This window comes from Pectinophora gossypiella, chromosome 13 (genome assembly GCF_024362695.1).
Source record: "Pectinophora gossypiella chromosome 13, ilPecGoss1.1, whole genome shotgun sequence".
Taxonomy (NCBI): domain Eukaryota; kingdom Metazoa; phylum Arthropoda; class Insecta; order Lepidoptera; family Gelechiidae; genus Pectinophora; species Pectinophora gossypiella.
The window spans coordinates 7,647,820-7,673,622 of record NC_065416.1 but is presented as its reverse complement, the minus strand read 5'-3'; the positions used below and the strand labels follow the sequence as shown (position 1 = coordinate 7,673,622).

Genomic DNA, 25,803 nt, shown 5'->3' with positions numbered 1-25,803 from the left:
GGGAACTGCCCATACATCCATGTCTTGTATGTTTTTTCTCGATGATGATTAATTAATTAAATTATTTATTTATTTATTTATTTCAAAAATTAAGTACAGACAGTGATTAAACTAACTAGCTTCGTTAAACCATGGTTTGTGTCGATGCTAGGTATCTACGATGTCCGTCTTACATTATACATAGATAAGTAGGTAACAAAAACTTGTGGGTAAGCAAAAGGTAAACAAACATTTTGTGCAGTTCGTGTCTCGGCTACGCATCGCAGAGCGCAAGCAAGTGATATGATAACTACAGTTATAATTTTACCTATAAAACTTAATGCCTACTGGCCGATGTGCATAGCAACACGGCAGTGGTGATGGTTGCGCTCACTGCTAAGCCGGACCCTCCCGCCTTCACCTCCGCCGCGTACTCAGAACCGATATACAGGGAGGCACAGATAATGTTAACTAGATATGTACCTACTTATTTTAAATTATGTGGATATTTTAATTTTATTATTAATTATTTATTATTATTTAACCTGAAAAACTATATTTTTATTTATTCTAGTAATATTGTTTACATTTTGTAGCAATTATGTAATTTATTTATTTATCTTTTTGTATTTTGTTGGTATAATATGTATTATTTATATAAGTTATTGTTTTGATACTCTAGTTGTTTTAACAGTTCATTTTTTAATGTATTAGATAAGTTGTTTTTGTTTATTTTTAATTTAGCATGATTAGGTAGTTTATTTATTAGGTCTGGTAAGATATATTCGGATGTTCTTCTGCCATAATAATTGTTATAACGGGGCTTAGTTAGTATTTTATTTGTGACTTGTCTTGTTATCTTATGATGATGAAAGGTGATGACGATGAATGATGAAACCTAAGCCCTCTATTTTGAATCCCAAATTAATTAACTTCCGACTAACTTCATGCGATCATTAAGCACAAAACCACTTCGTATGACATTTTTACATTATTCAATGAATAAAGCAATCGTCCCGTTCCCGCCAAAAAAGTCGGTCTGACAATAATTCGGATATACAATTTTATGTATACTATTCACTCTCCCTCTAGTCCCTCTCTTTGCCCGTCCGACTCCGACCGACCGACCGGCCGACTTGTTGTATCAGTGACATGGGAGTCTAACTGTTCTCTTTCTTGAACGCAATTATTTATTTGCAAATGTTGGTATTATTGCATATCTGTCAATTTTTTTTATCTGTGCAGCTGAGTTGTGTAGAAGTGCACGTTTTCGTATTTATTTGCAATTTTTCAATATTTTTTTGCTGTATTCCGCGTAAAGAGTGAAATGGCTGCAGAGACGGCTGAAGTGCAACTCCAAGTAAGATTTGTTACAAAACAGGAACAGTGAGTATCCATTTTTGTACACCGGCGCGGCGCGTGGTCGAATTCTAGAATGTCGCACATTGTTTATAAAATTATTTATTTTGCAGATATGCCGTTCCGGACAGTCCCTATGCTATTCAAAGCAATGTTCAGCCAGCAGATCTTAATACTCTGGTTAATGCTCTACTAAAGGAGACAAATCATTCCATTGCGAAAGCGGTAGAATTTGATTTCTTAGTATGTGGGGAATTGTTGTGTACCACGTTAGCAGAGCACCTGCAAGAGAAAGGAGCGTCTACAGAAGAAACGTTAGAAATCGAGTACTTGGAGAGATTCCCTGCTCCAACTCCACAGGATTGTTTGATGCATGACGACTGGGTGTCTGCAGTGCAAGCTCATACTAATTGGTTAGTACTTTAATATATTTGATTTAATAAGAAGCAGCAAGATTTTTTAAACATGATATAAATTGATTCTTTTTGTAGGATTTTGACTGGGTGCTATGACAACAGTATTCACATTTGGAGCACCAAAGGACAGCATAAACTTGCCATACCAGGACACACTTCTCCTGTAAAAGCAGTTTCATGGATCTCTTTCAATGGCGACCAGGCGGTTTTTGCAAGGTATACATAAAACCTAGTGATTGTAGAATAATATTTTTTTTTTTTTTTTTTTTTTTTTTTTTTTTTTAATGCAATCTATCATCAAGGACATTCAGCAATATTTTTGATTCTCCATACTATCAGGCTTGCAAGGTATGGAACCATTGTCCCATCCTAAATGGTTACTTGATTAAATCTTGTGGCGCTTTCCTCTTCAGTCTCAAAAATGTGTTTGGGTTTCTCATTAGCTCCACTGCCATTATATCATTTGTGACGTACCAGGGAGCATCTACTATTAATCTAAGTACTTTTGACTGGAATCTCTGGAGTATTTCAATGTTGGAGTTAGCAGCTGTACCCCATAGTTGTATGCCGTACGTCCATATTGGTTTCATTATACATTTGTAGATTAATAGTTTGCTATCCAGCGACATTTGTGACTTCTTACTGATCAGCCAATAGAGATCACGAAATTTTAGGCCAAGTGATTTTCTCTTAGTAAATATATGTTTCCTCCATGTAAGGCGTCTGTCCAGATAGATGCCAAGGTATCTAGTGTCATCGGCTTGAGGTACTTGCTTCCCATTCAGAGCAACAGGAGGACAGGTGTCACGTCTTGTAGTGAATGTAACTTGAACAGATTTCGTTTCGTTTGCCTTGATTCTCCAATCTATAAACCAGGATGATATTTTATTGAGACTTGATTGTAGTTTTGCTGAAGCAGTTAGTGGGCACTGATCCGTAGCAAGTATCGCCGTATCATCTGCGAATGTACCAGTTACAACATCGCCACTGATGGGTAAGTCAGCTGTGTAAAGGAGGTATAAGATAGGGCCCAGAACGCTGCCCTGAGGGACACCTGCTTTTACTTTGCGTAGACTTGTGACCGCTTCACCCTGCCTTACGAGAAAGAATCTGTTGTCAAGGTAGGATTTTAGGAAATGGAAGTAATTTATCGGAAGAGATTTTCTTATTTTGGCTAAGAGCCCGAGGTGCCACACGCGATCAAACGCCTGGGATATGTCGAGAAATACCGCTGAGCAGAACTCTTTCTTTTCAAAGCCACGATGAATCTGTTCAACAAGTCTGTGGACTTGTTCAACGGTGCCATGCCCCTGCCGGAAACCAAACTGATGCGCCGGTATTAGCTTCTGTTCGTGAATGAGTGGCATGAGTCTTTTCATGAATATTTTTTCCAGCAACTTTGAGGTGATAGACAGCAAACTAATTGGGCGGTATGACTTTACATCGCTAGCAGGTTTGCCAGGCTTAGCGATCATTATAATTTCGGCTACCTTCCATTGTGTAGGCACATAACCTCGCTGGAGAATGGCATTAAAAACATAAGTCAGGAAACATATAGCTCTTTCAGGAAGCTGTTTCAGAATAGTAGGCGTTATCAGGTCGTAGCCAGGTGTTTTGTGACTAACTAGATTGCGAATAGCAGCGTAGACTTCTGCTTTTGTCACTTTTTTTATTGGAAGATCTAATTGGTAGGTCTGAGCTAGTATGTCACATATCTGTCCATGTTTTCCTGTTCCTTCGTCTTCATTAGGAGTGAATACATGTTCAAGGTGATTTGCGAATTCTTCAGCTTTCTCAGCATCATTAATCGCCCAATTTTTATCTTTTTTAGAAATTGGCGGATGGTATTGCTGAGGCCTTTTTAGTTTTCTAGTGGCTTTCCACAATGAGTAGTCTGAAGCTGCAGAACCAGCCAAGCTACGAAGGTAGTTCTGTACTTCCCTGTCCCGAATATCAGTTAGTGACTGTTTCAATTTTGCAGTGAATGCATTGAGTCGTTTCTTGTCACTCGGATACCTGTTGGTTTGCCATATTTTCCTAAGTCTTCGTTTTACAGCAAGTAGCTCTCTTATTTTATGAGGGAATTCGCGTTGACCTATGCGTTTGCATTCTGGGGTTGCTTCCCACGCAGAATTCTGGATGCAGTGGTTAAAGTGTTCAACAGCTTCTTCTATATCGTCTTAATATTTGTCTCCAATGACTTATGTCCCCTTAGGGGGCATGAGCATGTGTGTATGTATATTCTCACAGTTCTTAAAATGGTAATGTCTAGTGTAGTGGGGTCGTTCTTCTTTTTTATCGACAATGATCTGTCTTACGTACTGCTTTTAATAAGTTATGTTTTAGAATTTCATTACATGTTTCCATTGTCCAAAAATATAGTTATCTTATTATACTCAAAATACAAGCAAAATACTAATCGGTTCCTCAATTAGTTATTAACGTAGCTTCATTGTTTTTCACAAAATTTTGTGACAGAGTGGTATATTGAAATGCTGTCTCCGATGAAAAGGGCCACTCTGTCACAATATTTTTTGGAATGCGCCTGCAAAGAAAAGTATGTTACCAAGATAAATAGAACCACTAAATAGTCCTTTACGGACAGATCTTTATATGATGTTTTAAAATATTTATTGCCGTTATAATTTTAAAGATGTTAAGTCCAATTAATTGGGAAAATGTCTTTTTATTGTCGATAAAAAAGAAGAACGACCCAGTGACTAGTTAACACTGAGTGGGTAGATAGTTTGTTAGGTCAACTGTCTTCTGGATTTTTGTGATATTTGTTTATGATGGCTCATGGTAAATAATAAACAAGTTAATTAATTAATCAAGGGCTAAATATTGATATGTTAATGATGATGAAATTGTGTTGTATACATTAAACACTACAAGAAATTATAAATTGGATAATAAAAAGCAGTACTCAAGAATACACCGTCTCTCTGTGGTTCACTGGAAATCAACTTGCTTCAACGTGTAGTGGTTATTTGTGTCCTTGAATAATGTTTCATGATATTTTCTCATCCAGTGGTTCCCATGACCAGTCAGCAATGCTGTGGGTATGGAATGTGGCGCGCAACTCAGTGGACTGCGTTGTCACATGCCGAGGTCATGAAAAGGGTGTGGAGTGCCTGGCAGTGTCTGCCGATGCCAACAGATTTGCTACTGGCAGTTGGGACACTAATATTTGTTTATGGAGTACAAGTAAGTTATAGTCACATTCTGTGTGTGTTTGTGTGTGTGCATCAGTATGAATTTCACAATTGTAATGTGATGTGATCCAGCTGGTTTCGGCTACAGCAACTGCTTTAACTCCGACATCCATGTGCTAGCATGTGGCTTATACAATCAACTTTGTTGGGAAAGGTCTCACAATTAATCAATGGACGAATGTGGGTACTAACAATATTCATTCTGCATTTACGATTCATACATAGGATATAAAGCTTGAACAAAAATGAAAACATCTTCGCCAATCGCCAATTACAATAAGGACTATTTTCTTCCAGGTTTATCTGATGATGACAACGTTCCAGCTAAGAAAAGAAGTAAACCAGAACATGGGAACACAAGGGTTAGTATTTATAAATACTTGTGCATAAGCACAACAGTGCCAACAGTGCAACAGTGTTGCTTCGTATCAACAGTGGCTGCAAGTTGTCTTTGATTACTTGTGGCTCTGCCCACCCCATTTGGGATTACGGGCGTGAGTTTATGTATGTATGTTGTGCATAAGCATTTACTCAAGTAATATAAAATAAATAAAAATATTGATAAAAATTAAATCATTAATTATAAAAAAAATAATAATAAATTAATTATTAATTATTAATTATTTTAATTTTTTATTGTTTTTTTTTTAAATATTGATTTATTGGGTTTTCTTTTACTTGTGGGATTGTGGTGTGATTTCGCTAAAAGACTGTTAAATATTAAACTTGCAGGAACCACTGACGACACTGAAAGGGCACAGGGAGGCAGTGTCCGGGGTGCAGTGGATGGACTTCAACACAGTGTTATCGGCTGGGTGGGACCATCTTATCAAGATCTGGGACTGTGAGCTTGGTGGCATCAAGCAGGAAATTGCTGGTATGCAAACAATATCACAATCTCCAATAGTTTGAAGTTTGAACACTCTTAAAATAGTGTAATTTTTCACTGATGAATGCATTATACTAACATTCAATATTATTTTTGTGATAATGGGATGGGGACATAATAGTTTTGACTTAAAAACTGTGAGTCTTATAGATAAGGTATTAAGAATAAGAAGAATAAGAATAAGAAATAGTCAATGAGCTATGTAATCATATTTTAATATAACTTGTCTAAATTAGTTTATATGTATATCTTCCAGGCAACAAAGCATTCTTCGACATGGATTGGTCACCTTTAAACAGCAGCATTATAACTGCGTCAGCTGACAGACACCTGCGGCTGTACGATCCTAGATCTACAGGTAAACTTCTTTTATCCATCAAATGATTTACCAAAACCTCATGACTGTATCGCAATTGGGGTAGTCAGGTACACCCAAACAAGATGAACTAAGTACCCACACCTCACCGAGCTTCAAAAAACTCAAAGCTTGATTAATTACTTCCTTGTACTTATCCTATGTCTAGTCTTGAAAGTTGTCGACGCGGAATTGCATTAAATATTTTATGCCATTGAAGTTTGAGTATCTTTTTTCGTATTTTGAATAGCCTTTATACCAGTAAGATAGTGAATCTAAAGCACTTGTCGTTAGATTTTTGAGTGCCATGTTCTACTATAGTAAGTAATGAGATTAACATACCTATGTGATGTTCGGGTTTCCATCAAAGTGGAGAGATGAGAGGAGCAGAAACATGTTGAATCGATCAATCACTGCGCGCGAGGGAGACATTATATATCTTTCCGTGGCGATGGATTGGTCGATTCTTGCCCATTTGTATTCCAATCATCTCCTCTCAGCTTTGGTGGAATTTGTGCATACAAAAATATAGATAATGTCTACTTCTGCTGCATCCATGTATCTTTACAATCGTTATATCTTTACCATGTGTCCTGCAGAGAGCATCGTAAAGACGACGTTCACCTCGCACACGGGCTGGGTGCAGTCGGTGCGCTGGTCCCGCACTCGAGACACGCTGTTCCTCTCCGCCGGGTACGACGGGCAGGTCAAACTATGGGAGACAAGGAGGTGTGTACATAGATAACTTCTATGTGCTTCACATTTATAATTGTAGATTTGATTGTGATTTTTCAATAATCAACAAAAATATACCCAAAATTTCTTGACACTATAAGTTAAATAATAGGGTATGGAGTCTTACGACTATATTGCAATTTAATTTTATAAATTTTAAAAGTATTTTATAAGTAATTTTATAAAGTATACTGAACTCCGATATACAAGTATAACGCGCAATTATAAAGGTATATCGGCCCACGCCTCAATCAACCAGATATAGCTTCCAACTGACTCCACTATGCTGTGCTTCTGATTTTGACTTTGCTATTACCAGTTAGTTAATAAACATTGTTCATTTCAGTCCGCGCACGCCTCTCTACGACTTGAGCGGTCACGAAGACAAAGTGCTGTGCTGTGATTGGTCGAACCCCGCGCTGCTTGTGAGCGGCGCCTGCGACAACACGCTTAGAATATTCAAGGCGAAGCACGCTGTAGGAAACGCATAGAGGTGCCGCTGTTAGTTTATTATTTATAAATCTTTGTCTTTATACCCTTTGCGCTATAGAATGGTGCATAGGATAGCTGTCAGTATAGTATTTCTTCTTAGTATGTCTCCTTCGAACTAAGCTGTACTCTGCCTTTCTGTCCCTATCACACGTACCATACTAGAGCGCAAATAGTATAAGGGCTGTAAGGGTAGGTTTCTACCAAAGCGGAAACTGAACGGAATCGGTGAACCATAACGTGCGAAAGAGCGAGAGAAAACGCTCTGTCTCTGTCTCTCGCGGCGATTTGTCGTTTCCTGCATACCTCCGCTCGTTTCCTCTCCCCTCCGCATTGGTGGATACCCACCTTCCCAGAATGACGAATAGTAGGAAATTACTTAGAGATATCGGATGACGGATGTAGTGTATAAGCTGCAATACATATAGTTCCACGGCCACTTCGGAACCGTCATTTGACGGACTCGGATCGGATAAAATTTGGAGTAATACGAAATCACCTTTATGTTTATGTATGTACCCTTACGGTGGTCACACGCTAACCAAAAAACAACTTGACATATAGACCAGGGAGTAAATTGTAATAGATTACAAAAAATAATAGTCTGGTCCCTCGATAAACTTGATCTTGGCCTGTATAATATTATTACGCGACCACCCTTAGCGAAAATACAAACTATGGCCGATTAGAATATTGAATCAGTCCACTAATGTTCATAGCGTTTAAGGCATGTAGAAAAAGAATACGATTTTACCCGAGTATAAATGTAAGCACATATAGATATATTGTGTTCAGTAGCGTATTTTGGGGTGTGTTAATTTTTGGCGCTAACAATAATATACTAGTACAAACTTTACTATTCCATTTCTGTATTTTTTTTTAAATAGGTTAAACAAGTACGTGATTCTAGTAAGCGGTATAATAAGGTAATTAAAATAAATACCTTAACAAAATGTTACGATGAAACAATAGTTGTCGTCTGTCGCGTCATTCTATGTTTTAAGGACGTGTAAATATGTATTAAGCTCTTCAAACTAAATTGAAAACATAAGCAATACTTTAAACATAAGTGAGGGACCTACAATTTTGATCCGTGACAATCTTATTTAAAGAATAAAATAATGAACTAGATTTGGTTTCGCTTGTTTTATTTCAATCGTTTGCTCTTACAAAATATGTTCAATGCAAAGGAACATGACTCGTCACAATAAAACATGCTTCTTAGTACCATTTTGTTTTATTTTATATATTATTTTAGTTTCCATTCAGCATAACTATAAATAATGCGGGTCACATAAAATGCTCATAGCACAATATAGAAACTTGCAAACACTTTGTAACAAAATAGATACATAACTTTCCTCTACGTGTTTCTCTGCGAGAAATGCTTTTACACTATTATCATAGTTATGCCAAACCTCACATCATAACACAACGAAGCAACATGTCCCTTAAAAATATTCTTTCTTACCAACAATTTCATTTCTTTTTTTTTACATTTTATGAAGTTTTTATTTTTGCATTTCGTATTTCTAGACTACCTAACTAAATTGTTATCTAAACTATTCTAGTAGCTAGACTAGGCTGCTGGGTAGAACACCACACTATATTAATACACATTGGACAAATACATTCGTATCGACACTTCCGACAGATTTTTTTCATTTATTTCTTTCTTTACACTTAGTCAACTACATAACAAAAGAGGTGAAAGCAAACTTGTTCAACTGAAACTTATCTCAAGAATGTGTTCACTAATTTCTTAGATCTCCCTTACGCTAGAGGGCGAGCGAGCGGCGCCGCGGCGGCTCAGTCCGTTCAAATTAAATTATTTAATAAACTAACAAAGGAGACTACCCTAGCGCCGGCCGCCGCGCCGCCCGCCGCCGCCACATTATATTACAGCTACGGCTCTATTCTATCTATCTCTTAGCGTCGAAACATTTCTTGCTATTCTATCCTATCTATAGTTAAGCCTAGGACTACATACTAGCCGTCATTTCGTCGTCGTTCCTATAGCTTCACTATTCACTGTTTCAAACGAGTCGAACGTTCTCTTATATTTAACGACTTAATTTTAAAAACATTTACTTAACACTTCAATTCTATTCATCGACATGATTTGCAGTTGAATCATTGTTTTGGTATTAAGAATTGGTTCCCCAAAATTCCCAATAATACACATTTTGTGCTCTGTCGGTGCAGGCAGCGAGTGCACCGCCTCGCACCACACGCCTCGCAACCTCGAAGTATGTATCACACATGTCAAGAATGTTGAAGTGAGTTGCTAGGAACATCTACGATTTACTCCCGATTTTTACATCATGTGTGAAAAATGCAACGATTAGACAGCCACATTATCTTTTTCAGTTGTTAATACAAATAGTTTTTACATTATCACTACGTTTTATGAATACGGTAAGTTCTCTATTACCTGTAAAAATATTGTGTAAAGCACATGCAACTGCTATATTGTATCCATTTATTATTTGTTCATTATTATAAGGAAGCTGAAGGCACTACCATCAAATTATATTATTGCTTGACATGGAAGGAAAGCTTTATAAAAATAATTTCGTGCTAAATATACTCTTGCCTCTGAAGGTGAATCTATACAAGACCCGTGCCACACTATGTTACAAGTCACATCGAATGGTGTCTGAATCTAGGTACGGTGCAGGGGATACGAACAAGGGACCTACTCGAGGAACGAACCGAACTAGATCAAACTGCGGACGCGGGTGACCGGGTGACCGGGGGACACCCACAGCCACAGCGCGACACCAGGTGTGTGCGGGGGTCACATCGAGGGTGGGTTGAACCGATCAACTAACGAGGTGCACACTTACACGAGTAAATAATTTGTGTTTATATGTTGACATCGATTTTAAATGCAAATTCAGCGGAAATACCTATCGGAAGACTGCTTTTACAGGAAGCCACAGAGTACGTCGAACACTAAACGATCAAATTACTTAACTAAGTACCACGTGACACTCGGTACTACATTGCACTTCATGGTTATTAAATTTTCACAAGAATTAAAGGCGGTTTCTTAGTCAGTTCAATAAATTTGGCTTGATCAGACATTATACGGGTATAATACTGATCTACGGAGTATTATGGTTCAGTACGTTTTACTCAAATACTAATAAAATCTCACTTTTCATTAGCCTTTGTGACGTGAGAAGAGTTCGTCGGAACCGTGGTGTGAACATTGCGATCGTGCAGCCAGCCGGGACAGCCTACCGTACTACCGCATACAGCTAGCCCTCCGCGCCGCGTCGCGGCGCCGCCACCGCGCCCGCGGAGTTACACGCTCCCAGCTCGTGGCGGCCTCGAGATAACTTTATGAACACTCCAAAACTAAATAGATACGGAATACAGTACAAATTCAGCCTTTTCCTGAAACTGAAACAAAAAATAGATACAGATCTACTTATTCGCTCAACACTACGTATTCATTCAAAACCTGCCGTTAGCTAGTCTCAGTTCCTGTATAGTTCCACATAGGTTCACAGGTTTTGAATAAAGTGGTTATCGCTTAATCGTCAGTTAAAATACAGTTAATATATCAAACTTTAACTAGTCTTCAGTCCCTGAGTTGTAAAAATATTTTCCTACTTCTTACTCGACTTTAATGATTTGTATACTTTGGTTCTGATGAAACTCTTGACGTGCCAAAATAGAATTAAACAGTTGCGATATAGTAGGCTTTACTCGTACCCATCAACAATGTATATACATGTATACATATCCATGTATAATTTATATATATTCAATATAAAAATATCAAATTTCATATAAAGTCATAAAGTGTACCCAAAACCTACGTGATGGTACAAAAAGTGCTCTTTTACACCAAAACGGTGTTACACTTTGGATTTCAAATCCTTTACATTTCATAATGTGGAAATCAATCGTGGAATTTTTGTTTGAAGTTTTCTAGTGGAATGTGCCGACCGCCTACAAAATAACAACTACACATGATTCAGTACATGATTCTCAAAAAAGGATCACTTCATTATTCACGTATTCGAACATGAGTTTCAACGTACAAAAATTTGTATAGACTCGTAAAATGTATAAATAGACTTTACATACAACTGCTTATTGCTAAATGTTGCCGTATTATCGCACGTTGTGCTATAAGCGCAGACGTTACCATGGAAGTCACTACCGGCGGCTCCCTCCCGCACCCGCCGCGTCTGCCTCGGCCGAGATCACTAGGGTCGCTACGGTCGCTAGGCGCACAGCGGAACAACAAATATTGCAAGTTACATCAATTCAGTCTGTATCTGAGTTTGGCAACGACGTTATTACTTATTGAACGGGTTATTGCATCCAAGTCGGTATATACACAAACAAAAATAACTAAACTAATTGTGATGAATTAAATACATACTGAATTACGTGGACAAAGTTGGGTTCGGTGAAGATAATGTACACATTTTACATACATAGGTATCGCAGTTATATTTAGATCCTATCTTTACCATATAACTATATCATAGTTGAAGTCAAGTGGCCAAGATGTTCAGGCACTAGAGGTTTCCTATCTCAAATTTTAACTTAGTCGTTTCATAAATTTTAATGATAAGCTATGAAATGACTGATGCACTAGCGATCCTTGAAAGACTGCGCCAGTACGAATGTGATGGTGGAGATAATACTGCATTGTTTATAGTACCACTTTGGAAATAATATGAAAGCACCATGCCAAAACACGCCGAGGAGCCGCGGCCGCGCTCGGCGTGCTCGCGGCGGCAGCGGCCCGCGGCCCGCGGCTTAACATTTGATTTCTCGCTTCAATAAGCTGCCCGTTGTTACTGTCTAACTAGAACATGACTTATTAGTTATTCTTCTATTGTATTTTATAAATACTTACATCACGGAAGATTCTAAATCCCCAGCGTGACGGTTATAGTACAAGATCTAATCGATGTGTCCACCCTTCCTTACCAATACACATAACTTCACTTCTCTATTCTTTACAACTTTGTTAGTATAAATTTTTGATTCCACATGATATGACCATTTCCACTTATCTTTCTAGCCAACCACTTCAGATATTGCTTGCCTTCTATCCCGGTGTCTACAAGAAGATAAATGTAAAATTTAAATTTCAAATAAAGCATAGGTACATCGCCAACCAACACTTAAAATATCTACACCTACATGAATCTGATCATCTATTTGGATTGCACGACTTTTGTTCGATATTAACGTTTTATTTTCCGATACTTATGAAAATTTCAGTTTTCTTAGGTTTTAAATATGACACTGAAATAAAAATAATTTATCCTGACTCACGTCCAACGGACGAGACTAAAATTTTAAAAGTTCAATTCATGAAATTATACTATGCTAAAATAAATACCTAACTATCTTAAATAATCTTGTCAACATGTTCAAAACCTGCGCCTAAAATCTTAAATTTTAATTTTCATAAAACAATAATAAAATTATAATGTAAAAACACATTTAAAATTGCAGCTATCTCTATACATCAAATCCTCTCCTCGAACCGTCAAAAGACCTCATCAAAACATCACAGCGAATCGAACGTCCAGCGTAAAGCTAAGAGGATCCGAGACAAGCCCGTCGAGAAATAAATAGTCGAGGCGTAAACTATAATCAGGCTTACAACTAGAAGGCGCGCGCGACACGAGCGTCGCGGGCGCAGCTTTCGATGAAGTCTATAACGGCCGCAAATTAAAACTAAAACAAATTAACATTGTAAAAAGTCACAGTTGCTTTGATTTTTGGCTCGTGTACAGCACGGATTGTAGCGTGGCTTAGTCTACTTGGGGGGCGGGTAGGGCTGGTAAGCCTCGTCCGGCGACGCCGCCGTCGACGCGTGCTCGCTCTCCATCGGCATCTGGATGATGGGCGGCGTCGGGCCCGCGAAGTACTGGTACGGGTGCGACGTGAAGTACTGAAACACAACACGCGGCGTTAGATATCGTGTGTGGCCTGCCAACGAACAGCGGACGCGGTGCCGGAGGAAGCGAGAGAGGCGCATTAACAGTGGAGGGCCAACAAGCAACGGGTCAGAGAAGGTTACAGAGCGTTCAGTTTTGACAGCAATACATCAACACTCACGTATAATTCATTTTCCGGCCTTAAGCTGTCCCAGTTTACCTGGAAAATGGAGAACAAACATCAGTCAATTGTGTGTTTTATCGTTTGACTGATCCTTTCTTGATTCCTTTTTTGGTATTTGTTAAAGGCCGGTTTTAAGTCTTCAACTGTTATGTAAAATGTTTCATTTGTTTTTGTTCCATTTTCACTTTGTTTACAAACAATGTGAGAATCGTTATTTTTATTAGTCGATCTCTAGGGTGCTGACGTAATTATAAATGTTGTTTGTCTGTGGTGCTTTCCCCCCTGGCCTCTCAATGCAGCGTCATCGTTCAAGTAGTCATAGTCATAGATACTTACGTATTGGCTAGGCACGGAGTCGATGGGTATGTGTGTGGGATGCGCGGGGTGCGCGGCGTGGTGCGCGGGGTGCGCGGGCGGGATGAGCGCGGCGTAGGGCGCGAGCCAGGCGGCGGCGGCGGCCGCGGCGGCTGGGTGCGCCGCGTGGGCCGCGTGCGCTGCGTGCGCCGCGTGGTGGTGGTGGTGCAGCTGCGGGTGGTGGTGGAACGCCGCCACGCCGTACACGCCGGCGCCGCCGCGGTACACGCCCGCGCACTCGCCGCCCGCGCCCACGCCGCCGGCGTACACGCCGCCGACACCCATCGCCTGCAACACCAATTCCATCTATACGAGACATGCTGAGGAATTGTCGAGCTGAATGTGCCAGATACATACATTTCCACCATTGTCTGCGTTGGGATACGTCAAAGATTAGTACAATGTATTAGTAAACCCTAGATACCTTTATGCCTTAAATGTCATGTATAGGTGGAAACCTGTTATTGGCTTAGTTTTTAAGTATGATATTTTTGCTATAGTTGTTAAGAGCTGTTGGTCTCCCAAATATTAAATAAATGAATAAATGTCGCTACTGGGTCATCAGCATTCGGTCGGCTCTTGCGCCGCCAACCTGAGCTATTTTAAACAGCGTAGAGATAAAGTTGACTTTGACATTTCCTCCCCATGTTTCAATGTTAAAATGAGGCTTTAAGTTCTGAGACGTCGCATTTTTTATGAACAGCCTTGATCAATAGCATTCAGTTATATTGAATAATAGAGATGGGTCGAAAACAAAGTCCTATCAATATATAGGTACAATTCGTTTTTCTTTCTCCTTGGGTCCATTATAACAAACCACAGAACTGGTTTATATACAGGGCCTTGTTGTAATATGAGTGTGTGGTGGTCCTTACCTGCGTTATAGATTCGTTATTGTCTCGCCAGGCGCGGCCGTTGTTGTCGTTTTGTTTGTTATATAAGGCCTTCTTCTTGTTGCCGCCATCGGCGAATTTCACTAGCAGAGGCTCCTTGGCTCCGGGAATCGGATTTCCATTAAACATCTGGGAACAAAACCACTTCTTAAATTACTTAGTAAGTACGTCATTAGGTGTTGCGTTATGATTCTATATAAGTTATGTTAGACTACATCATAGGTTTTATACGTTCGTGAAGATACATATTGCGCGAATTTAGTTCATTACATATTGGCGGATATGACTCTATGTACAACTTTGTATAACCCTATGTGGAACTTTATAAGAAATTCACCTATGTATTGTATAATGGTTATTCTTACTTGGATGATCTGCTCGCATTTCTCTCGGGATTCCATCCGTGCGAACCCGACCCCTTTGCTATGTCCGTGGGTGTCGCGCAGGATCCTAGTGGAGACCACTTGGCCGAATTTGGCCAGCAATTGGTCCACGTCATTCTCTTTGAAGTGCGGCGGCAAGTTGGCCATGTACAGGTTGGTCGGGTCCTGCTCCTGTTGCTGAAAACACCACAACAAATAGGTGAAGCACTAGCTCTGTAAGCTCACTTGTCAGTATTTCAGTGTTAAGATTCTAGTACTGTTCTGTTAAATTTACACAAGAGTTCAACGAATTTACATCGATTCAGAGTTCGTCTTATTAGTTGGGTGATTTTTACAAAGTGACTATCTCGAAATCTAGTTGTTAAATTTTCATTATTTTCATGTTTTGTTAAGATTTGCCTAAACTAGTATATTTAAGCATTTTTTTTTGTATGGACAAATCGACAAAACTGTAGGTAAATTTAGAGCACATTAGCTTGAAGCCCGCATAGGTTATCTAGACACTGAAGCCAGCTCTGACGTAAATCAGCAGATTTATCTAACATACTATAATATTAGGTAGGTGTTATCAACGAGATGGGCATATACATCAGCATAGAGATTATGAAGCTAGTCAAAAGTCGCATACACACTAATTTAGGTATAATATCGAAAGCATAGGAATACCCAGAGCCCAGTAGCGAAAATACGATTATACATTGTTAAAACGCTGAAGCATACGACAATAGTATAGAATCAATAGGATGAAACAATGTTCGAAGTATAGATTAAGTAAAGCTTTATTATTTGCGTACCATTGAAGGGAGTAAATACTTACAACACATTAGTGTTACGTGGTCTGGGCGATAATACGCACACAGACTTAATTACCAGTCGCGTGGATCCCCGAATTAAATGATAAATGAATGAGTTAGCGTTTGGCGCGGTGATATCACCGGTATCCAAACGTAAACCGCCCCTTTTACGTCGACAGGCGACGATCTAAACACAGGACCTACTGTCTAGATAGGTGTCAAACATCTATTGAATCAAACAAACATAGGCATTAACTTACTGTAAGGACTGAATAAACTAGATTTCACCTCAACGACAGGGATAGGAGTTAAACTTCTGAATACTATGAATGCAAGAAATTCCAATTCTCTAATTTACAATAAAACACGCTTTTACTTTGAAACGCTCAATTACTTATTACAGTACTTATTTAATAGATAATAGGGTAAATACTAAAGCTATAAGTAAGGGGAGGAGGAGTATGGGGTAAGATCAATGAGGATAACGGGAGGCATTGTCTAACTTTTGCTGAGTCGTACGACTGTCACAAAAACATCGCGTACCAACGATATACATCTTAGCTGAGTAACGCTACAACATATTTTGGTACTGATTTTATTTTACTAAATTCAGATTTAAATAATAGTACACATTATTAAAAGTGAAAGCATATATCTCTTTGATTATGGTCACATTTAGTCGGACCACTTCGTGAAAAGGTGCATTTATGGATTAAAAGGATAGAGAGGGAAAGGATGCCTCATGTACCCTGCATAACTTTGTGGTTTGTATCCCTTTGATGTCTCTCCTCTCGTTAATCAATTGGAGAATTAAATTGAGTTATAACTTTACCGGAATCCATGTGTAGATGATGGAGCTTAAAAAGTTGGATGAGAGAGCGGATTAGGAGCAGGCGGTTAGTCATAAATAGTATTACTTGCATGCACAACGTACACGGTTCAGTCTACGCAGGAACCAGATACCCACTTTAGCCATCTGGGCCTGAACACCTTTGGCTTGTAATCCTTTTACAGCTGCCTCCGCCGATGCGATTGTCTCAAAATCTACAAAACCGTAACCTGCAGGAACAAAGTAAAAACATTTTATAGCAGTACATTTCAACACAACATGTGCGTTTCCTGATTAAATAAACATTGATGATTCATGCCAGGATATATAGAAAATCTAGTTTCAAAAAGGTAACAGTTACTATACACCGGTATATGACTAATGAACTCGCGTAGTCTTGCCTACTTGGAAGTAGCGTGATGAACATGTGACATTGATAAGTCGTTGTGATATATAATGAAAAATATATACTGTGCGTCTCTCAACAAGATAGAATTCGTTATTTGTCTGTGCTAGTGCGGCATACTGAGTTAAGTGAAGATGGTTTTCTACTCATAAATAACACTTACTGTGAAATAAATACAGTACTTATGGATATGTCGTAAAATATATGAACCAAATCAATATCTAGTGTTCGTGCATATATTGGAAAAAGTCTCACCATAGATGGGTTAGTTTAATGAAGGTATATGGTATTCTAGAAAATATTAATACTGTATTAAATAATTCAGTTACCAATAAAATTGTTTAGATGCAATAACTATTCGAGTATACGTATATAAATCGAAATATAATATTTTATATACATACGTGAAAAATCTATGCACAGATTCATTACTAGCTAGAGGTCAGTAAGTCCTACGATAGTGTAAGAGAAGACGTACGGTGAGGAATGTTGTTTACCTTTACATTTATTCGTATTTTTATCCAGTATTGCTTTTGTTGAGATAATGTTGCCGTACCTGCAAATTAAATTGTGCGTTTACAAGGGTATTCCTAAGTAGGCGAGCGGTCGATATGACGGAGGTTGATTCAAACATACATCTGGCACATTTGGACTAGGTCCTTGTCGGTGGTGTTCTGGCTGAGGCCGCGGATGTAGAGGTTGGTGCGGCTGAGCTGCTCGCCGGCGGCGCCGGTAGTAGAGGCGGAGGAGGCGGGGGGCGGCGGCGCCGTGCTCAGGCTGGTGGAGCGCGTGCCGCCCGCGGAGCCCGTGTTGGAGGACGACGACGACGCCGTGTTGGCCGGCGAAGCGGCCGTGGGCACGCGCGCGCCCGCTGCGCCGCACCCGCCGCCCATCGTCGCGCCGCTGCCGTACTGCAACAATAAGCACAACGTTACATTCGATATTCGCCATGTACTCAGCAACAATAGGTATGTAAGTCTCTAATTTGTTTTATGCTTTGAAACATTTGTTTAAAGTCTAAACATCCTACTTAAGTATTTAAGATAATCTTCCCATAACTGTATCAGTTTGTGTAACGATGTTTATTCCAAGCAGTAGATACGTAGTTTGATTTCTTATATGTATATTAACAGTTACGATAAGCATTTGCACTCCGCGACGATGTTATCATACGACGAACTTAATGTTACAAGGATGTGACAGTCGCCAGAAATAACACTTGCAATTTCAGCGCGAGCACACAAACATTGGGAGCAGTTCTCGTGCAGGAGTCACGATTATTCCCACGGAAGTAAGTGTTAATATTCGCTCCACTCGTAGACTGAAACGAGCGTCCCTGTGCGACGGGATTTCATTGAAAATAACAGCTTTAGGTGAGACGTGTTAAGACGAACCCATTAGTTATTTAGCCCGCGGTAATGAATAGGGCGGAGTAATGAGCGCATGCCGATTCAGAACACGCGCCTTTAATAGACTCCTGGGAAGGAGCGATCGTAAGGATTGCATGTCCACACGACATACTCGTTATGGATGTAGGTACTGTTACACCGAGACTTCCTCTGCCATCAATATCGTACTACACTTTTAGGCTACCATAATGTTATGTTATCGACTTGTCGTTGGATAAGTAAACCTAAACAGCTATCCAAAATGTTACAAATAGTTTCAAACGATGTAAAAAAGTGATAATGTGATTAAGCCGATACAATGGTAGCTACGAAATCGTATCATCGGCCGGTTTTTTTTACAAACACTCATAAACCAGAATGATGTTTACACGCTACCCCGCCGCCGCCAGGCAACACATTGAAATTGTTTGCTGTATCTGTTTCAGCAATTAAACTGCTCGTGATGTTAATTATAATTCAACATAAGTGAGACACTTCATCGTGTGTCTGATACGTATTTTAATTTTATTATGTATTAGGCGCGTATCCCGGTAATGTAATCTTGTAAACGTAACAATACGCACACACGAGAGTGCACGTTAAGGAAATTTATTCGCACCATTAGCGCCTATCTAGATGCGTATCTACATGGTGTTGTTATTTGCATTTAGTTAACATATTAAACCCATAAAGTGTGTGTGTCGTTGACACGACTTGTCGCGGTGTAGAATGTAGACAACTATTTGCCGCACGCATGTAAGCAAACTTGTTAACAATTTGTACTGCGAGGTACAATTCAAATCTGTTTTCAAACATGAGTACAATGCTCCTTGAACAGTTCATGTTTAATGTTACAAAAGACTGTGTTGTGGAGAGAGTACTGATTTTGCTTTAGTATTGAAATGCAAACGAGAAAGTATCAGAAGTGAATAAGTTGAAGGTAAAGTAGCTATCGGCAATTCGGTGCGTATAAACGAGGCCTCGCAGGGCTTACGCATTTTGGCGAATGAAATTCGATTCGTAATCCAATTGGCGTCGGAGTGGATGCCGGCAATTGGCGCAATTTGTGTAAACTGCCGACGACCACTGAGCCGGTTACGTTAGTCGCCGACACACCGCTAACTGCTATTCTACTCCTTTTTATATAGACCAATTTAACTTTATTTGTAAGTAGTGTCTATGTATCAATCTTTTAAGGAGTTACTTTTAGCTCTATTTAATTCAATACAAATAAATTGATCGTTTATTTCCCTGTAGTTTACCTACTACAGTGTAAACTGTAAACGTACACAGTATGCTGATATTTTCCAATCTTGTTCCAATCGTTAGTCTTGAAGCATTATCGTTTATCACCCTTTGCAAGAGTAAAGCACGTAATACGGAAGGGAAGATCAAGCCGTTACAGTAGCTGTAAATTATCATAATGTAACTAATTGACACAGTTCAGAAGTGAAGCGATCGCTATTAACAAGACAACTTTTAAGTGGCTGTTGAAAGGCATAACGCGCGGTTGCTGCTATTAAAACTGTGTAACAACCAGTCCACATTATGTCGGCCACCTGTGCAATTTACTCAATTTAACTTTATTATCTGTACGGAATTTTGGATGGGTAATTAAGCGAGGGCTGTTCCCCGGGGCGAAGCGGGCGAAGTTTGGCGACGCTGCCCGGTGTCTCGCCGACGGGCCTCCACTGTTTAAGTGTGTAACCGAGATTTATCACTGGACGGTTTCTCTACTTCCCCCGCAATGTGTCCCCTGTAAACAAATCCCTGTGAAAGCAGAGTCCACCAAATGACAGAAAAATCTCAAATTATTAGCTGCGATCCTACATTATTACGGTTTTAACTAAGCCCACGTTTGCGTTGCTCGATGTGAAATTGCGTTCACAATCTAAGAAATAATGAGATCGCGTATGTCGAAAATTCTTTCTTGGTATTCTTAAGTTATAGAAGTTCCAATCAGTGTGGCTTAGTATCGACAGGTGTCACGTCATGAGTGGTGGCAGCCGGGGCCCGGGTGACATCTCCTGACGAGCACCTAATCATCACGTCGCGAACACGTTCCAACTTTTGACAGCGGCTTATACAAACTTTTGGCAAGCAAGGCTTTGCAGGAAAGAATGAGATTCGTTATACTTATTTTGTCAGAGTTCACGACCCCGCATCAAAGTCCTTGTAAAATATTTACCAGCAGATGAGCTCTTTCAGATTTTTATGGTTAATCTTCCTGTCTATGTTTAGCGTAGTTAGGATAGTTTCTTGTGTCGTTATTTCGCCTAAGCTGTATGTCGAAGCGCATAGTTAGTGGTAGAGTCGTAGTATAGAATTAAATAATTTAAGTATTTGAAAAGGATTTCTTTTCGAAGCTGTGGAGACTCTACTTACTCGCAATAAATTTCTAGGTGTATGGTATACTTAGTGATGATGATATTTCCAAATGAGTATTTCTAAATTTTAGCAGTTGGAAATGTCTCTTGGTTAGACTTTACGTACCTAAGTGAAAGAATATTATATTCGTTTTGTAAGATGAAAGTCTGCTCCGATATCACATATTCAAATGAAGTTGTGCCGTCGGAGAATTTTGGTCCATATCACTTTCATTATCATTCAGGGGCCGTTTCGGGCGTCCTGTTCATTTGTCAAATGTAGAGCTGGCACGGTGGAGCTGCGGGTCCCGAGTTCATTCACACTAAGTAGTACTTCTATACTTATAAGTAATGTGTTTGAGGAAAACACATCGATAGTGCCAACTAATCCTATAAAACCTCGTCTTTACTTATTGCCTGCAGCGACTTATCTATAAGTATTAAATGTTTCCGATGAGGCTTAAACTTCCGTCGGGTTTAATTTTATAGCATTGTGATAAGAATATTAACTAAAGACTTGTCTTCGCGATTCCATTATTTCGTTCCTTTTGCATGGAATTGTATGAAATTTGGGGTAGGTAAAGGACTGTCTTGTATTATTAGATCATATCTTGTATAGGACGGGAGAGTAAAGAGATCCCCTCAAAGCGTCGGACAGCGGCGGGCGAGACAAGGGCTCTCTGTCTGTTTCGAGGGCTTTATAATATCGTTTGCCGAGCGAGATCTTCCGGAAATGAATCTTAAACGTTATTACGGTCACTCTGACATGAGCTTTTAAAAGTTATTATAGGTATTATGAAGTTTTGAGGGTGAATAGACTTCCATAAAAGTCTCAGGTACTTAAGTGACAATTTTGATCAGCTGTTTAAAAATCGACTATGGTTTTAAACATGTTTGATACGGAAGAAAACTTTAGAGTAAATTACATTGTAGCCCCTATAAACAGTAAGTACCTACTTACATTCAATTATTAGTTCATATAGTAAAACTTATTGTTATTATTGTCAGAAACAATGAAACGCTATTATTGTGGGAAATGATCGAACGTTGTACGTTTGTGAAATTGAGCGATAAGTAATTTCTGTAACCGTGTTTAAATACCACATTGAAATTGATGTGTTTCACAGACACTACGATACGGTAACACGGACGCACACAGAGCCGCGGAGTGACGGGCGAGCGTGACGTCATCACGTCACGCGTAGGAGGGCCGGGTTGGTCTGACAGCGTGGCGGAATGGGGGGGAGGGACTCAACAGTTGGTCCCGGCCCCGGCTCGATAGCCCAGCGCGTGCGTGCCGCGGCCCACGTCACATGGTCGCCGAACACGCGAACCCACATCCCGCTATCCATAATATCCAACAAACTGCACTCACGATAACTTTGATCACTCAACCAAACCAATTCCAGCGAAAAAAAAATCTCTAATTTTCTACTTGTTTCCATTCGTAAACCGCTACTTTTAAATTCGAATTCGTATCTCAATCTTTACCCGGGGGAATACCGCGGTATTATTTTTTGCTACATTTTAATTGCGAATTTAATTTTATATTGCGTACGGCTTTAAATTTTTCGAATATTCGAATTGTAAGATGCTATAAATTTATAACTATATTTTGAATTTGAAGAGTGTTTTTTTATAAAAGTAAAATGAGAGTAAGTCGATGTTGCCTCTAATTAAAATACAAAAAGGATTATGGAAGGCGCAGGCGATTAGGACCATGATTACAGGGTATAAGTAATAAGCCAGTGACGTAACGTAACGTGAAGAGTTTAATAAATTACACGATGGACGCCCCTCGGCGTCTATTATACAGACGGAGGTTTTAAAGTAGAATTCCATGTTAGACGTTTAATTCATTAGGAAGAAAAGCTACGTTCTAGAAAAGCTCTTTGAGTATCCGGATAAAAACGGGATAGTTTTAACAAGTTGGTATTTTTAGCTTTCAGCTTCGGTTTATTTTGGTACTTTTTAAATTTAAAGAATATCTATTTGTAGACAACGCAATATTCATTTAAATTTTTTTGGAATAGTTTCCTCGTCAAACGCAGTTGAAACGAAAAACCTATTACGGACAAAACTGCAAAATGTAAACAAGCGATCGCTTTTAATCTTAAAAATATACCGAGTACTGTCAGTTGCACATACGTTGGCTGAACCCGTCTGCTTTGCCGAGTCTAACGTAATGAAACATAAATCCATTCAATCTATTTAAATTGAGCGCTCCATTTGTTTTATCGTCGAACCAATCTGTGAATCAGGAAATCCATTCGGAATTTACTATGACGACGCTCTGCTAGTTCAGTTTAAGTGTATTTGATTGAATTAGTTTCGAAAAACGTTTCTATTTCAACTTGATTTTATTGGAAAAAGAAATGGGAAATTGAGCATATTATATTATGATATTCCATACAAGTGAGGATAAAGTGCACTACAAAATTATGCTATAGATATGTGTTAAATGTCAAGAATCAATATATCACCTAATAATACCCAATGATAAAAGAGAAATCCAATAAGTAAACCTACCTAGAGATCATAAAGAATAATCTTCCCAAACGTTTTGGAAATAATAAATAACCATTTTACTCATGCTGTTACTTTTATCGAAATAACTTTTCGTATTATAGGTACCTGAAAATATCAAGAAATATGATTCGATTCCGCGCGAAAACTTCTCAGACATTTCAATCTAATATTTATTCAGTCTTATATTTCTAAGACGGCTAGAATTCGTTGAAAGACACGAACTCGAGTGAGAATTAATTTGATTGATACAAGATAATTGGGCGGGGAATTCGAAGGGCCCGTTCTAATGGACGCCCAAAATTAATTATCCATCGCGTCCAGGCTTCTTTCTTCTGATTGCTAATTGTTGCTGGGCCTGTTACGCCCGCAATTGTCACTTGTTACAGATATAATAAACTTTGTAAAATAAAACGTTTGTTCATGCTGAGCTTTACGGCTCTAAATTATACTTTTTAAAGGGGCGGTAAGCGTTTAAAATGGAGCTATCAACTTAATTTCTACTCTTTTCATAGCACTTTTTTGCACATGTGAAAAACGTGAGCTAATAACGATAAATCATGCGGGCAGATGTAGACATACCTATTGTTAGGAATTCTGTTTGTCTATTATTATATTCTGCTAATCAATATTAAGGTATATGTGTTAAAATAGGATAAAGAAATTCAATTAATTAACAACATCAACAGGATGAAAAAAAGAAAAGCTTCGCAGTGTACAGGTACCCATTTAAAACCTTTGAACCATAATAATATACATTTAAAAAAGCAGAGGTGAATAAGGATTCGGATATGATTTATCTAAGTACATATTGCTATCACAAGCCCCCTAAATGTTACCTTGAGGGAGATGTCTGGTAATAAGTTACGCCAGCTTATCTCTCCCAACAACACTGGTAATTTCAGCTTTTTAGGAGTCAAAAAACAAATTGCGAGGGAAAATATTGCCGCCCTCTGTTTTCACTTTCTCATAAATAGGTTGGGTCAAGCGGGACCGGAAAAAAGTGTTCGGCAGTGTTCGGGCGAATTTAAATATCGGTAGCCGGGCAGCCCGCGTCACTCCCGCATTAACATAATTCAACAAAAAAACACCCGAACCCTTACTACAAAAAACCTTTTTTTCTGCCCGATCGGACCCGATCCATAGTTCACTATATTGGATATGTTTCGCCGGACAAAAGTGAGTGTAAAAGTATTTGGTATGCGTAATTTTGTTTGCTTTTATTTAAGCTTCCATCCTATCCTATAAGTATGTATGAATGTATGTAGAGTTTTTGTATTAAATGTCGAGAGACGCGGGCTAACTTTTTGGTTACTTAAGACTAAGCGCCTCCCAATCTCCCCGTTAGGAATGTTTTAGATAGATTATTATATGCTTGTTACATTAAACATTGGCACTTCTATTCCACGCGGTAATGTGTTATGGTCGTTAAATGCAATGAAGTAATTAAAAGCGTCGCTTCGTATCTCCCCCACTATTATTTTAATTGCTGTAGAAAAAACGAACGAAAAATTGTTATAGATTATGTCATCACATACAATAAACACCGCGTGAAATATCCTCACAAAACGTTAGGCGAGGCGTGTTTCCCGCGCGAGGGGCACGGTCCTTCACCTTCCGCCAGAGCCGAAATAAATCTAATTCTTCGGATGACAGATATCAGCAAGCCTTGTTTATTTATACTTTCACCCCGAGTTAGGAGGGTCGCACATGTGGGACGTGCCTTCCTCATTGTACTAAAATAAACTATTATGCTCTCTAAGTCAATACGCGCAGATGAAGCTCACTGACGCGAGTCGTAATCCACGCAAAAAGCATAAAGCCGAGTACATCCGCCCCGTGTCCCGTGCTACCCAGCACTGACGGTCACTGAAGGTCTGTGCGAGAGATTGGATAGACACGATCGGAAATTTAACGTATGGGGGCGGTCAGTCATGAATGAAAACGAATCACTAGGAGCCCGACATTACTTCGCTCGACATTGAAAAAGGATCTCATATACGTGATAGAAACCTCTAAAATAAATGTGGTAATTTCATTTACAAAAATTTTTCCTCCCAGCATACATTTAAATATATCAGCATAAATCTTTTGAGTGTGTGGTGTGCGTGTGAAAATGAACCGCGAGGAGGGTTTAAGTGGGTAGGCTAGACGCCTCTAATGGGTGTCGAGGAAGAAATGATAGAATGAATATGCAATTATGCAATAAGCGCCGTAAAGCTTTCCGTATGCGTTTGCTTTGAGATGGAAGTTTTTATGTTCACCGTTAACGAGAAGATTACTTCTGAAATAAAATCCTGATACCACACACATATATAT

The 25,803-nt window shown here is 39.1% G+C and overlaps 2 protein-coding genes across 6 annotated transcripts in view; one reads left to right on the top strand and one right to left on the bottom strand.

Annotated features, from left to right (window-relative positions):
- Positions 1 to 1,205: 1,205 nt before the first annotated feature.
- Positions 1,206 to 8,568, top strand: LOC126372239 (ribosome biogenesis protein WDR12 homolog). The gene is made up of 9 exons (XM_050017916.1): positions 1,206 to 1,365; positions 1,452 to 1,751; positions 1,830 to 1,970; positions 4,786 to 4,961; positions 5,267 to 5,331; positions 5,702 to 5,846; positions 6,115 to 6,216; positions 6,813 to 6,942; positions 7,295 to 8,568. Exons 1-9 carry the CDS (start codon positions 1,307 to 1,309, stop codon positions 7,437 to 7,439), a joined length of 1,263 nt encoding a protein of 420 aa, XP_049873873.1. The 5' UTR covers positions 1,206 to 1,306; the 3' UTR covers positions 7,440 to 8,568.
- Positions 8,565 to 25,803, bottom strand: part of LOC126372228 (protein alan shepard) — an 87,593-nt gene continuing 70,354 nt past the window's right edge. For 2 of the 5 annotated variants that reach the window (XM_050017895.1, XM_050017896.1), the window contains 8 exons: positions 17,841 to 18,115; positions 17,702 to 17,760; positions 16,904 to 17,028; positions 15,158 to 15,352; positions 14,775 to 14,921; positions 13,882 to 14,205; positions 13,543 to 13,581; positions 8,565 to 13,375 (listed from right to left, as the gene is read on the bottom strand). In XM_050017895.1, coding sequence (XP_049873852.1) covers positions 13,241 to 13,375; positions 13,543 to 13,581; positions 13,882 to 14,205; positions 14,775 to 14,921; positions 15,158 to 15,352; positions 16,904 to 17,028; positions 17,702 to 17,760; positions 17,841 to 18,115 — 1,299 coding nt within the window. In that variant the 3' untranslated portion in view covers positions 8,565 to 13,240. The remainder of the gene's footprint in view (positions 13,376 to 13,542; positions 13,582 to 13,881; positions 14,206 to 14,774; positions 14,922 to 15,157; positions 15,353 to 16,903; positions 17,029 to 17,701; positions 17,761 to 17,840; positions 18,116 to 25,803) is intronic. The other 3 variants (XM_050017897.1, XM_050017898.1, XM_050017900.1) reach the window with 3 other exon arrangements.